The following is a 15,250-nucleotide window of genomic DNA, read 5'->3' as shown; positions in this document are numbered from 1 at the left end:
CAAGAATTATAACATTCAAAAAATCCCCGCCCCACAGAGCTTACAGTTTAAGTAGGTCTCTTCTGAAGTTCCTCACACAGTCTTCTCTAGCCTATCTAACTTTCTGTCACCAGCACGTTTGCCACCTGACCCTTGGCCCCATTCTCCTGTTATCAATAAATCAGACAACACTGTCTTATTATGGAACTTGGGAGCACTCCACTGTTAACCTTTTGCTATGGTGAAAACTAAATGTTTATTTCTTCTTTTTGTTGTATCTTAGTCAGTTTCTAATCCATGCCAGACTTTTACCTCTTTCCCTGGAGATATGCAGCCTCGCAGGAGGAGCTTTGGAAAAGGATTGTCGTCAGTTGGGTCTCCCTCATGCACCATTTTGTTCAAGCTGAGGGAGATGAAGGAGGAGGACTGCGTAGAACAGATTGACAAACATTTCTGCATGCTCGTTGAGGCTTGTCTAGACTTGGAAAATGAGTCGTAACGTGTTAAAACAAAACCTATTTTCCCAGTCTTGACGTGCTCTTTGAAAGTGAAAGAATCAAAACTCTTCCTGGAGGTGAAAGCAGAGATTGTAATGCCCAACCCCGGTAAGGCTGTATGCACTGCAGAGACCTGCGGCCTTCAGCTGTGGTTCATTGAGAAGCAGCTGTGATCAGGATGGGAATTATACTGGAGATGGCAGCCTGCGGAAGAGCTATGTGCTCTCTCTCTGTGCTGGCCACAAAAGACAGAGTCACTGGGGCCAAACATCTGTGTTTCTGTCTAGCTACCTTGCGGAAGGGGAACATTTTAGATAGGCAGCATAAACAACCCTAAGGGGGGAATTGCTGAGTTCCTCTCTCTTTGCCAGGAAAGAGCGCCAGAACTCCTCAGACTTGGATACTGGGAACTGAGAATCCCTCTTAATTCCCTTACCTGCAAGTAAACAGAACTGGTCAGCACAACCATGCTGCCAAGGGGAACTGCTACCTGCCTGCTAAGAGGACAAACCTGAAATTGTTTTCTGCCCCAAGGCAAAAAGGATTAAAAAAAAAATGCTTCTTTAGTGGGTCAGTGACCCTATTCCTGGGAGTGGCAGTGACCCGCAAACCGCTTATTTCTCCATTTCTAATGAGCAGGGATTTTCCAAAGAGAGACATTTTTCACTTCTCAAAGGAAAAACATGGTGTATTTTCAATTGCGTTGTCAAAATTTTGTACAACTCTAGCAAAAAGTAAAAAAGGAGTAAGTCTAGATAATACCTTGTCCTGCCATGAGTGCCGGGGACTGGACTAGATGATCTCTTGAGGTCCCTTCCAGTCCTACAATTCTGTGATTCTATGGAATAGCCAGATTGCAGGCTCTTCGGGGCAGGGGGAGTCTCACAGTTATGTTTGCACAGTGCACGTCTACACGGTGATAAAGATCCACAACACAGCTGCGGCTGGCCCGAGTCAGCTGATGGGCTCAGAGGGCTCAGGCGGTGGGGCTATAAAACTACAGTGTAGATGTTGGGCTCAGGCTGCAGCCCGAGCTCTGGGACCCCATGCGGGGGAGAGGCTCAGAGCCTGGACTCCAGCCTGAGCCTGAACATCTACACTATAATTGTATAGCCCCACAGCCCGAGCCCTGTGAGCCCGTCAGCTGACTCGGGCCAGCCACGGGGCTTTTACTGCGTGCCCGGGTGACACTGCAATACAAATAGCAAATGGTGAGTAAACAAACTAACCTCTGTCAGTCTCACTAACAAAGTGTTAGTAATAGGAGAGCTGTGAGCATGACTTTTCATGCCATCTGGATGGTGTCACCTGAACAGACCTTTTAAGCAAAGCAACAGTTTGTTCTGCCTGTAACTTTCTGCTCCCCTCCCCACCCCCATGTCTTTCCTGCTAATTTGCAGAATGACCACATAACTCAGGACTTGTCATTTTCGTGACCTCCTTTCCCATCATGCCATGTCTCTAGAAAACACTTTGGGATAGGGATTCTCTCATAACTGTTTGTAAAGCCTAGCACACTTTTTAGTAACTTCAGGCAGGAGGAGGAGGCTGGAAGGGGACACATTTTCAATAAAAACATGAACTAACGAGGAAGGATAATAGATGGAAGTTGAAATATCTGTTAGGAAATGTTATGGAGTTTGTAAGTCCCTCTTCAAATAAAATCAAACGGAAGAAATATGAAGGCCCAGATTTACAGAGCTGAACAAGGCATCAGCTGAAGTGCCCTTACAAGCCACGCTGACATCTATCTAGCCTCAAGGCTAGCTGGGCTTCGGGTAGAAATGGAAGCAAAACCCACCTGTCCATTTGTTCTGGTCCTTGTCACTGCCACTCTCTTGCTCTTTCGTAGGCTCTTCTGGATCAGCCGGTGTCTCATTCAGCCCTTCCACATCTTCAACCGACTCTTCTAAAATGTAAGAAGCAAAGGGGAAAACAATAAAAGCCGAAGCAGAGAAAGGGGTGATTTTGTGGTGTATGTATAAAACCTGGCTTCCAGTGGTTCTGATTCCCCTCTTCCAGGACTGCTTTGTGATAGGAACTGCCCAAAGGACCTGGCTAAACTGACAGATGATGGGTTGAGTTCCTTCACATTCATGAACTGGGATTGATTGGTTATTTTCTGTGTTGTCTGTGGGTCCTCAGAACCTACAGTGCTAGTAGTTTCTTGCACGGTCAGTTCAAGCTACTCTGCTGAGGACCAATCTCAGATCGATTTCCACCTCCCCACATTTCAGACTGCAAGCACCGAACTGTTTGGGACATTTCAAGAAACAAACACATTTAGTCTCAAGGTTAATGTAATTTCAATAGAGCTCAAACCAAGACCAGTGAAATTCTAGAAACAGGAAAAGGAGTGCTGTCGTCACTGCTTCATTTTCCAGGGATGTCCTGTTTTCCTTAACTGGGAAGATTCTTTGTCTGGCAGACAGGACTGTGTACCCATGACACACCGGGCAGAATTTACTTGGAAGTTTCAACATTTCCAGTCCTGGATGTGGCTGGAACTTTTCTGCCAACATATCCCACAAGATCCCCTACGGTGGGAATTACCCACACTTACCCAATACTAATCACCACACAGAAAAACAGATAAGGACGATTTCCAGGAACAGTCACTTCTCTAGGCAACAGGCTGCAGCACTTCACAAGGTGAAAAGAAACCTGCTGCCTGAGTGAAGGAGAAATTTAAGAAAAACAAGAGTCCCTGGGGAAATGTACCATTTGGGGAAGTGAACTGAGGACGCTGCCCCTCCTATGCAGTTCACAACCACTGACAAAATTCCAGCAGGTCATTTACTAGCCAACAATGACCTCCAAGTCTAAAGAGAATTCCTTTTAAGTTGTACAACCCTCTCCTCTCCATGCACATATAAGCTGAGAAGAGGAAATTCCTGAAACAAACTGGAGGATATGGAAATACATGCACCATCTTTTCTAGGTCCAGTCATGCTTGGCCATCTTGCTTTTATTTATTCAGACTTTCAACAAGATTATCCAACAACTGGATCATAAAGTTAGGCTTGAAATGGTGAAATATTTCTTAAAGCAACACAGTTCAATTAGTTTCTAGCCAAACTCCCTTGTTCTCTACAAACATACTTACCTGCCCTTTAAATACACATACACAGTCCATCAGATACTATGCTGATGGGAGCCATAAAAGCAGGTATTAATCCATCAAGAGAACTCTAAGCACTGACAGGCCCACGTTGAATATGAAAGAACTGGCACTTCAGACATGCACAACTTTATCAGAAACAGTCCCCAGCTCACAGAACCCAAACAAGCTAGTGAGAAATGGCAACCTTTCCAAGGGCTTTAGCAAAGAGGAACAGACTCACTAAGGCTTTGTCTACACTACACATCTTCTAGTAACACGGCCGTGTCAACACAACCCTGTTGCTAAAAGTCAGGCAGTGTAGCTGCTGTTTGTTGGCACTTTTGCTGACAAAATACTTCCACCCCCACGGAGCGGTGTTCATTGTTGACAGGCGAGCGCTCCTGCTGACAATGCGCTGTTTATACTGACACTTGCCGTGGCAAAACTTGTGTCTTGGGGGGGGAGCAAAAGGGAGGGTTGCACCTCTGAGTGACAAACACGAACAATTAGTTTGCAGCAAGCTGGAGTGTGAAGCTTGCTGCAGACTAGCTGTCTGTATGGACCCTACTGATGCACATTAGCAGTTCATTAATGTGCTTTGATCTAGTCCTCTTTGACCCAGCAGCGTTCACAAGAACACTTGGCCTGTGGCAGGCTATGCAGGGCAGATTCACTTCCTTGTTTGTGGTGAACTAAATGTTCAGGTAGACAAGCTTTACCACCAATAGAAAAGGGAATAATCTGTGACACTGGATTGAGGGGATGACAAGCGAATATGCTTTTTTTTTGCATTTCTAACAATTTATTTTTTCCAGGCAATCAGAAAAGAGAGTGAATGTTGGCAGGACTATTAGGTTCATTAAGGAGGAATTCTACCATCGCTTTAGTAAGGAGTCTCATGGATGAGTTCACAGCACCACCTCTGGTAAAAGGTGGGTCAGTCACTACGGCCTGAGGATCACTCACCCTGTAAACTGAAGGTTACCCCCAGGGAAACGAGCCACCGTCCACGCAACATAAGCTTACAGGACTGGAATGGCTCACGTGCAGCTTTCACCAGCTCTAACAGGAGTACATTAGTAGCCATTGGCAAAGGGGGCTTTTTAACAAGGGGTTTCAAAATTGACTGACAAGGGGCTGCAAGTATCAGGGTTGACTTTGGCCTGACTACCCCACACTGGCACTCTAGGTGCCGCTGGTCGAACACAAGCCATTTGCTTGAAGGTACAATTTTCAAAAACTTCTATATGACTTGGCCCAAGTTCTATCGACTTCCAATGGAGACCCAGGCTCATAAGTGACTATGGTGCTTTTGAAAACAGGACTGAGGTGCTTTTGAAAACACTACCTCTGAGGCCTATGGATAGAATGGGTAGCACATGATGTCTAACAGGGGGCGTGGCTCATAATCTACCCCACTACCATTGCTCCGCAGGTCAAAATTCTTTAGAGCTGTGAGAGTTGCAGGGGTCTTGTTCTGGGAAGCTCAGACTCCCAGTGTGAGATGTTTGGTGGATGGTATCCTTCGACAAAGACATTTTTCAGTGATATGCAGAAAATTAAAATACTACAAATTATCGATGCAGAAACTGTCTCCTTGTGGGCTGAGCAGCAGGGAGTTTGCTGGAGGGAAGAGCTGTGGAATCAGCATTTGGATTCATAGTTGGGAACTGAAATTCCATAATTCCCCTCACTTCAGGGAAAAACTGAGAAAAATTCATCTCTTTGTTATTGCCTAAGAGAAGCTGTAAGCCAAAGTGTGGAGAAGGTTTCTGTCTAACTGGGGAAGCAGGGATAAAAAGCAGAAGTTAAAAAGTTAACTGATTTTATGGTCTTTGTTAAAAAATATTTGAATATCAAGTCTTTGCTTTTTTTTCTGTCCTAAATTAACATTCACCCATAGTGACTGGTTCCAAGACACTCCAGTGATACACAGACTAGAATTGCTTAACTAGACAGACAAGGAAGTAGCCTATGATCCTCCTGGTAAAATAAAATGTGCACTTCCTCTCAGCTCCTCAAAGCACTTTAACAAGATGGGCAAAGCATCCCCAGCCCCATTTCACAGAACAGAAAACTGAGGCACAGATGAGGTTGGTGACTTGCTCAAGGTTAAATAGGGGGGCCAGTGATAGCCAGAAATATAAACCTCAGTCTCCCAACTCTAACTCCTCCGCTCCAGCCAACAGACAAAAACACATTTCCCTTATTTCTGAAAGAGGAAAGAGAAATGTACTAAAAAACTAAAGCCTTCCTCAGCTACAATGAAGCTGCAATATCCTCCCTAGCTAACAAAGGTAAGCCTGATGTGCTAGAGCCTTCATGCAATTCCACCTGAGACCTAGAGGTGTCACCGTCTGCATGGAGAGGAAGAAGGGGTAGCCGGCCACTGGATTCAGACACTGTCTGGGCTGCCTAACCTGAGCATGTGGAAATAATATACGTCTTCAAGTGAACTGTCTGGTTCTGGGGAAATAAAATAGGACATTCATAAGCAGTTACACCATCTGTCTTTATACCATCATCATCAACAACAAGGGGGAAAAAAGAGCTCTTTAAATGGATGAAAGCCCAGGCTGACAGTAACCGGGAAAATGTGAGCTGTGAATATCAATAAAGGTAGAAAAATGATTAAAAAACAAGGATACAAACTGCAAATTCCTCTTCCCTGCTCAGCGCCCAGCCCTGCTGACGTGAAGGCAATTTGTTTTATTGGTCAGCTACTTAAAAGGAAAGCTACCAGACAGTAACGTGTAGTAGGAATTCACCAAGCCCCTGTCACTGGAAAGCTTGCTTTTCTGAGAACCAAATCATGTCCGCTTCCTTCTGCCTCATCCAGAGCTTTCTGATCCAGGAATGGGATGAGGCTGCAGAACTGATTTTCCTACTCACAGAAAAGAATTTTTGTGAAGTTTGGTTGCTTTTAAATAGGAGAGGTGGAGGATAAAATACTGAGGGATATATTCTTCCATTTGCTGGCACAAGCCTCTCCTGGACCCCGGTGGCTCATTTGGTCCCCTGCACAGACTGGGGCAGCCCTGATCACTGTCTTAACTGGAGCATAAGAATGTTATGCTCCAGTTCATAAGAATGTTCCTGTCTTGTCTTCTCCCATCCATGACACAGCCCCTCCCCTCCTTCATCCCACCCTGGAATGCTCCGTGCACGGGGAAGTTCCAGCAATTGTGGAGCTGAGATCTACCACTCTAGTACCCTGTTTCCCCGAAAATAAGACAGTGTCTTATATTAATTTTTGCTCCCAAAGATGCGCTAGGTCTTATTTTCAGGGGATGTCTTATTTTTCAATGAAGAAGAATACGGTACACATTTTTTTGCCTTATTATCGGGGAGGTCTTATTATCGGGGGGATGCCTTATATTACAACGAGAGGCAAAACTGTAAGTAGGCCTTATTTTCGGAGGATGTCTTATTTTCGGGGAAACAGGGTAGTATAGCCCAGGGGTAAAGGAACAGGTTCACAGCTCCCCACAGCCCCTTTCCATCTGGTATTTGTAAAGGTGTAGATACCAGATCTACATGTTGGGTAGTTATCATAGGCTTCAGGGTATACGCTGATCATTTGGACAGTCAGGAAGGAGCTTCCCTCGGTTTCCCATGCAGCACTTCGTAACTAGCTGCTAGATGTACTACTGTTGGGTTTTTCACCTTCTTCTGGAGCAGGCAGACCGCAGGCCAAATCCAGAGCACTAGACACTTTTGAATGGACCCCAAAATCCTTTTATTTACTTATTATTGTTATATTTTATTATCTTCTCTGGAGTCTGGATCTTGACCACAAAATTTGGACCTTGACAAAAAAATAATTGACTACCTCTGTCTGAAATATCAGGAATTGTCCACTAGCAGAGTTAAGATATTAGACCAGAGTTAAGACCAATGATTTGATCCAGTTTTCACTGGCGAGGTGGCTCCTTTCAACATAGAAAAGAGCAAACTAAAAAAGAAAAAAACAGCTACCTACCTTCTGTAACTGTTGTTCTTCGAGATGTGTTGTTCACGTCCATTACACATTAGGTGTGCGTGCGTCGCGTACACGGACGTCGGAAACTTTTTTCCTCAGCGGCTCCCGTCGGGCCGGCAGGGTCCCCACTCCCGCCAGAGCGGCGCACCGCTCTAGCGTATATATATCCCTGCGCGCCCGACCCTCCCTCGGTTCCTTCTTGCCGGTGACTCCGACAGAGGGGAAGGAGGATGGGAAGTGTAATGGATGTGAACAACACATCTCGAAGAACAACAGTTACAGAAGGTAGGTAACCGTTTTTTTCTTCTTCGAGTGATTGTTCACGTCTATTACACATTAGGTGACTCACAAGCTTACCATTGGAGGAGGGTAGGAGTCAAGGAACAATTGATTGAAGCACAGCCCTGCCGACCACCGCGTCCTCTCTGGCCTGATGATGGATTGCGTAGTGGGCTGTGAACGTATGCACCGACGACCAGGTGGCCGCTTTACAGATTTCCTGGAGTGGAACCTGCGCCAAGAAAGCCGCCGAGGACGCTTGGGCCCTAGTCGAAAACATGCCTTGACCAAAAATTTGTTTAGTTTGCATAGGTCCAAAATGGGACAGAGGCCCCCTTTTGCTTTGGGAATGAGGAAATATCTGGAGTAAAACCCTTTCCCTCTTAAGTCCGGAGGGACCTCTTCCACTGCTCCTACTTTGAGGAGGGCCCGCACCTCCTGCATAAGGAGTTGCTCGTGAGAGGGGTCCCTGAAGAGGGATGGGGATGGAGTGAGGAGAACTGAAGGGTGTATCCCGCCTCCACCGTGCGAAGGACCCAGCGGTCCGATGTTATATGGGACCAAGCACGGTAAAAATGGGACAGGCGGTCCCTGAAACATAGAGGAGGATCCGGTATAAGGGTCGGTACGCTGTCCTCGATCGCAGCTTCAAAACCCTTGCTTATTTCCCGGCTGCGGCTTGCCTTGGCCGTGGCTTTGGCCCTGGTCAGGCGTGTTGTTACGTCTATGCTTGTTATCCCTGCCCCTTCTGTGGTACGGTTCTGTCTAGGACGAGGGTGGTATTGCCTCTGCGGTGGTTGGGGCTTAAAGGGTTGCCTCTGTGTCACTGGGGTGTGCATTCCCAACGACTTGAGGGTTGCTCGAGAGTCTTTGAGGCTATGCAATCTGGCATCCGTCTGATCTGAGAACAAGCCTGACCCCCTCGAACGGGAGGTCTTGCAAGGTGTTTTGTACCTCTGGGGGAAGGCCGGAAGCCTGTAGCCAGGCCGAGCGCCTCATCACCACTCCTGACGCGACTGTCCTGGCTGCTGTGTCCGCGGAGTCAAGGGAGGCCTGCAAAAAGGTTTTGGCTACTGCCTTCCCCTCGTCCACCAGGGCAGCGAACTCTGGTTGTGAACCCTGGGGCAGGGAGTCCTTAAACTTGGAGACTGATGCCCAAGAATTGAAATTGTGTCTGTTCAGAATCGCTTGTTGGTTAGCGATCCTCAGCTGGAGGCCCCCGGACAAGTAGACCTTCCTACCAAATAAATCCAAGCGCTTTGCCTCCTTGGCCTTGGGGGCCGGGGCTTGCTGGCCATGCCGCTCTCGTTCGTTGACCGCCGAACAGGGTGCTGGGTGAGAAAAGAGGAAGTCGAACCCCTTGGGGGGGCGAAGTACTTCCTCTCTACGCCTTTCGCAGTTGGTGCGCTGGAGGCCGGTGTTTGCCACACTGTCTTACAGTTCGACTGTACTGTCTTTATGACCGGGAGTGCAATCCTGGAGGGGCCTTCCAGGCTTAGGATGTCAACCATGGGGTCCTCCTGCTCTACCGTCTCCTCCGCCTGCAACCCCAGATTGAGGGCTACTCGGCGGAGCAGATCCTGGTGTGCCCGATGGTCAATCGGGGGAGGGCCGGACACTGTCGTGCCCGCCACGGCTTCATCTGGTGAGGAGGAAGAGGTTAGGGCCTTCTGTGCGTCCTCCTCTTCCTGCAACTCCTCACCTACTGGGCGCTCCTCTGGGGTCTGTCCCATAGTGTGGGCCTGAGACGGTGCCGGGCTCGGTGCTGAGTCAGCTCTTTCTTGCTCTGGTGGTCTGGAGACCGTGGCCTCCTTGCGCGAGGAGGGGCGCCCCTGTGGGAAGCGGGACCGGTGTCTCGAGGGGCCAGATCTCGAGGTCCTGGACGGGGGGCCTTGCTGGTGGTAGGCCCAAGGGGTCCAGAATGGCCATTGTCCTGGCTGGCCCCACTGTGGGTGCCAAGCGGCTTCGTGTTCCCTACCAGCTGGTATCCTGTGGGCAAATCTGCTGGACTGGCCCAAGTCTGCCTCTGAAACCACAGACGGTGACCTGGATGGCCACGGTGGTGCCGTGGGACGGTGCCGGTCCGGGGTCGGAGAGTAGTATCTCTGTGACCGGGACCGGGAGTAACGTCTTGCCGACCTGGACCGGTACCGGTGACCTCAGGACCGGGAACAACTGCGAGTGGTCGGTCTTGGGGATCGCATGGCTGACACGTCCCGGTGCCTACTCGAGTAGGGCTGCTGGGTCGGTGCCGGGTGCTTGTTGGGGCCCGATGGCTGTGCGGCCCTCTGCGCCGAGGGTAGCCGGGAGTCCACCGAGGCGGAGCTCGACCGGGAACGGCGCCGTGAACGGTGCCGAGATGGTGACCGTGATGGGCACACCATTGCCGGCTTGCCTCTGGATGGTAGTCTTGGAGGATTATCTTTGACTTAGAGGGGGCCCTCAGCGGACAATACGATGAGGTCCTTTGCTGCCTCAAACATGTCCGGGGTAGAGGGCTGTTCCAAAAGCTCCTCCAGCCTTTCCTCCTCACTCGATGCGCCTATCCTGGGGCTCGACGGGCCTCTCGGCGCCGGAGCCACTGGCACCGGGATCTGTCCTGGGGCCACCACGCCCTTAGGTGCATTTGAGGTCTTCGCAGGCGCTGCCCTCTTATGCGGGGAGCGTCCTCGGGCCTTAGGTTGGCCCTTCGATTTTGCCGGTGAAGATGACCGGTGCCGGGGGCTGTCTTGCTGTGTCGGTGCCGTCAGCTTATGGTGCCCTGCCGGTGCCAGATCACGAACCGATGCCGGGGCACTCCGCACCGAAGTTGACGGTGCCGCGGCCTGATGCGTCGAAGTGGAGGGCTGTAATGCAGCCTCCATGAGCAGCTGCTTAAGGCGAAAGTCCCTCTCTTTCTTAGTCCTGGGCTTGAAGGCCTTACAGACCTTGCAGCGCTCTTTTTGGTGTGCTTCCCGCAGACAATGGAGGCACGAGTCGTGGGGATTGTTTATCGGCATAGGCTTGCGGCACGTGGCACAAGCCTTGAAGCCTTGGGCATGAGGCATGCCCCGCAGCCCAAGGCCGGTGTCGGGATTGACCAACACCTAAAACAGAGGAGCTTAACTACTACTAAAGAACTGATAACTGCTAAGAAGAACACTAACTATTAACGCTAAGGGACACTCTCAAGCGAGAGACAGAGTTGTTCCAACGCCGTCACGGACGGTAAGAAGGAACTGAGGGAGGGTCGGGCCCGCAGGGATATATATACGCTAGAGCGGGGCACCGCTCTGGCGGGAGGGGGGACCCTGCTGGCCCGACGGGAGCCGCTGAGGGAAAAAGTTTCCGACGTCCGTGCACGCGACGCGCGCACACCTAATGTGTAATGGACGTGAACAATCACTCGAAGAAGAACAGGGTCTTTCCTCCTTCCCAAGCACCTATTTCAAAATTCTCTCTCTGATGGTCTCTGCATCTGGTGTGCCCAAGTGACTGTTTCAACATAGCTGTTCTCTGAGATGGAAAGGAAACGCCTGTAAACATCTGAGTCAGGGCTTCTTTCCTCTTGCATTTCATGGGGCATATCACTGAAGGGACAAGGTCTTGTTGATGGGGAGGAGGCTGCTCTTAAGAACGGCCATGCTGGGTCAGACCAAAGGTCCATCTAGCCCAGTATCCTGTCTTCCGACAGTGGCCAATGCCAGGTGCCCCAGAGGGAGTGAACAGAACAGGGAATCATCAAGTGATCCATCCCCTGTCGTCCACTCCCAGCTTCTTCTTCCCTTACCCCTTTTCTCTTGAACTCTCAAGAGCAGTAACACTGAAGGGTTTCTGATGTGTAGTTTCCTTTCATTAGAATTGGCTAGAATATCCTCATGTAAGATTGTACTCATGCTATAGTCACACTTCAATGGCAAGACAGAGCTGACCCTTCTGCTGAGCTCAGCTGGACAACAGGAGAGCCCTGCAGCTGAGGGGAATGCTCACCCTCCTCTAGGGCAAGAGTGTCCAGTGCCAAACCCCTAAAGACAGCCTGATCCTCTGATTAGTTAGGGGCAAAAGCCCCTGTAAAAACAACGAAGGCGCTTGTGTTACCTTATACTATAGCAAGTACTCGCCATACTTGGTGCCCATTCCCATCTGCTGCTTTCACTTGTTCACGACTTTCTGATGCACCTAAAGTTGGAGCAAAATCTCACTTGTCACTTTGTGCCTGAAGCACCCCCCTAAATTTTTCCACTTGAAAAAACTACAACAAACCTTGTCCCCTTCCCCCCAGGCTTATAACTCAAAGCCAGCTTGACTTTGAGCCTTCAGTCATGGCCATGCAGATCCCCGAGAGAAGATTGCGTCTTTGCTGAGTGTCTGAAGAGTCAGTAACATTCTAAGCTGGAGACATCTGCTCAGCTTGTTAGTCTAATTAAGTCCCATCATCTTTGTGACCAGGGTGCATGCACCCTAAGCAGGAGACACAGGGGATGCTGTGCTGCGTGAGGAAGTTCACCTGCAGCCCTGCGTTCGGGAACCTCTGCACCCTCCGTATGTCCGAGAGAAGCTCTATGCTGGTCCTCTCATTCACAGGAGCAGAGCAGGGTGTGCTGAATCCAGGATTCAGAGCCACCCCAGTGAGTGCTGTTTAATCGGCAGCATTGAGGGGTATAGCTGCTATTCCTGTGCATTAGCTGGAGTAGAGGGCATGGGGAGGGGATGGCCGTGCTGTGGCTCCAGGCTGAGAAGTGGATTTCCCCAAGCCCTGTACATGTCAGGGTTTACAAAAGTTAAGTGAATTTCACCCTTCCTAGGCAGAGGAACTGGGCAGACTCAGGGGCTGCTGCTAAGCAATTTGCATGAGAGAGATTGAGTCTCAGTGAAACACAAACAATAAAATCCTCCCATGAGTCCCACTGCCTTAACACGATCCATGGGTGCTATATAAACATACTTCGAATAATTTTATAAATCCCTGAGAATGGGCTTATACCAAGAGTACCGTCAGGAGCTGTAATTACATAGCGGCAGGAACGCTAGGAAATCTGCTCTTCAGAATTTTGAAATCCACCCCAGTGCAAATTCCCAGGATGGGTCTTTTCTTCCTTAGTGAATAAATCATTTTAGACAACGGCATTTCCTTTTAATTTGAAATTAAACTATTCACTAAAGAGAAGGAGCAGAGGAAAAGCGGTCTGGAAAATTTAAGTATCTTCTGACCTCAGAATTCAGAAAATCCCTGAGCCTAAGTAAGTAATGAGAATGTGCCTCTGTCCCCAAACATCACAGAACAAAATGTATCACTTCTGCCCCTTCCAAAACCCAGACAACAAAGCCTAAAATCAGTGCAGAGAGAAGTCACCAAATCCCTACTGGAAGTGTGCCAGGCTGAACAATCTGAGTCTCCTCAGCTCTCTCTTCCTCTCAGCCTATTTCCTTAACAAATGGACATCTCTGATGCAAAAGGATGAGGGGTATTTCTTTGGGGGGCATGGAGAGAAGGAACTGAAATAGAGTGTGTTTGCCTCCCCTCCCTCCAGCAGGCTCAAGAGCTGAGAAACATTAGCTGTCATGAACCACAATCAAATCAGGTTTGAAATATTTAGCAGTGGCTTGGAAAATGCAATGGTGCAGCTCTGACAGGCGAGATGTGCACAGACACCCATTTTCCATTATAATGGAAATATCAAGCCTGTTCTGAATATGTATAACCCAGAAAAATGTATTGATTTTTCATTCGGCATTAAAAAAATGAAATACCCTGCAGCTGTCAAAAGCCCTTTGTTAAAAGCTCATCTTTCCTGGAATGAGGTTTACCAGAAACAAGTTTTAATTGTACACAGAGCATCTTCTGTGAAACAAAAAGGATGCCTGTCACCCCCACCCCCATGGACCTGAGAGCCGGCCTACCTCTGGCAGCAGTGACACTGCCCAAATTGACAGCAGCAGGCTACAGCTATCCACTCCACGTGACAGTGCGTGTGCACTCGCTTACCATCACTAGACTTGAAGGGAGACGTTTTCCCACAGCCGTGAACATGCAATGGTGGCAGCAAGGGCAGGGAAATTTCAGATGAGAAGGTCAGGGTAGCCCTGCCCTACCCAAGTACAATGCACCGACGGATGCTGCAATCCAGTTAGCGCTCACAAATGAAGCAGAGTCAGGGCAGGGCAGCACTCAAGGCCCCCAGCTCCCCCCCCCCCATGAATTATTGTCATTTTCTCTCCTTCTGGAACGTCTGGGGTGTTTGGCCCCCACAGGCCATGGATCTCGGATGGCCCACAGGAGGCCAGGGCCCTCTGGGCCCATCTTTCACCTCCGCCATAGACGTGTGGTGTACTAGGGGCTTAGACTACGACTCCCCAACTCAGGGTTTTTAGTGAGCTGTGGGTGGCCCTGCCCTAGTTAGCATTGGCTTTCCTGCAACTGCCCCACTAATTGTATGCGTGTGGTGTGTGTGTGTGTGTGTGGGGGGGGTGGTAACAATACCATGGAGAGGACTGTCCCTCTGGCCAGCTGAATGAATCCCTGGGAAGACACTCTAGGGGGGACTGTTGTGGGATAGGAGCAAAGCACAGGGAAAGGCCATTGCCCACATGCCAGCAGTGCTTTGTCCTCTGAAGTCGCAGGTCCAGAATGGAACATTTGGGCTTTGGATAGGAGCACTGCAGGGACACCTAGATGCAGCAGGACGCATTGCTGACAATTCAGAAGGGTGCACTCTCCCCTTGAAGTGTATAACAGGGCTAATGGGGCAATGTCTTTCATATAAGCCTTAGAACCAAGCCTCTGGCTGCTTGTAGTTATTAAACAGCCGACAGCATATGAGGTAAGAGGTGGGGTGTTATCCTGGGAACCTAGCCAAATCTCAACTTGGATAATAACCAAACAGCTACCTACATTCCACCTGCAGCTTCACATGACGAAGGGATTTCTAAACCACCGGCGCTATCATTTTGTGCTGGGCCTCACCCCAAGGGTGGGTAATGGGATCGCTTGCTGTAGTATGGAAATCATCTTAGAATCTTTCAGGATGCAAGAAAATTTATGAATCCAAATTATTACACAGACTGACCAAGCATTTCAAGGGACTCACTTCCACACCCTGCTTTACATCAGCAAGAGAAGAGGAAGTAGGGACAGGTCTGTTACTGGAGCTCTCCATGGCCTGGGTGACTGTGGAGCACAGATATAGGGGCAAGTCTGTCGCTGGAGTCCTCTGGCCTTTTTATTTGTGGATTAGAGTATCAAGCCTTCAGCCTTTGTAACCTTTGATTTGACAGTGAACAGGCATAAGTGACCAAGATTCCGCATTCAGAGAGCAGCATCCTGAGAATAATTTGACTAAGTGCTGGTGACAGGGCCACCAGAAGACAGTTCTCCACACGTCCTGAGCTGCAGATTAGCTGCACATGAAGCAGAGACAATTCAGCTACTTG

General features: G+C 49.1%; 1 protein-coding gene across 6 annotated transcripts in view; it reads right to left on the bottom strand.

Annotated features, from left to right (window-relative positions):
• Positions 1-15,250, bottom strand: part of ZFHX3 (zinc finger homeobox 3) — a 345,739-nt gene that overhangs the window by 58,452 nt on the left and 272,037 nt on the right. For all 6 annotated transcript variants that reach the window (XM_065567681.1, XM_065567684.1, XM_065567683.1 and 3 more), the window contains one exon: positions 2,278-2,385. In XM_065567681.1, coding sequence (XP_065423753.1) covers positions 2,278-2,385 — 108 coding nt within the window. The remainder of the gene's footprint in view (positions 1-2,277; positions 2,386-15,250) is intronic.

The sequence above is a fragment of the Chrysemys picta genome, chromosome 14 (assembly GCF_011386835.1).
Source record: "Chrysemys picta bellii isolate R12L10 chromosome 14, ASM1138683v2, whole genome shotgun sequence".
Taxonomy (NCBI): Eukaryota; Metazoa; Chordata; order Testudines; family Emydidae; genus Chrysemys; species Chrysemys picta.
Note: the sequence above shows the minus strand (reverse complement) of the source record. Positions and strands in the feature narration are given on the sequence as shown.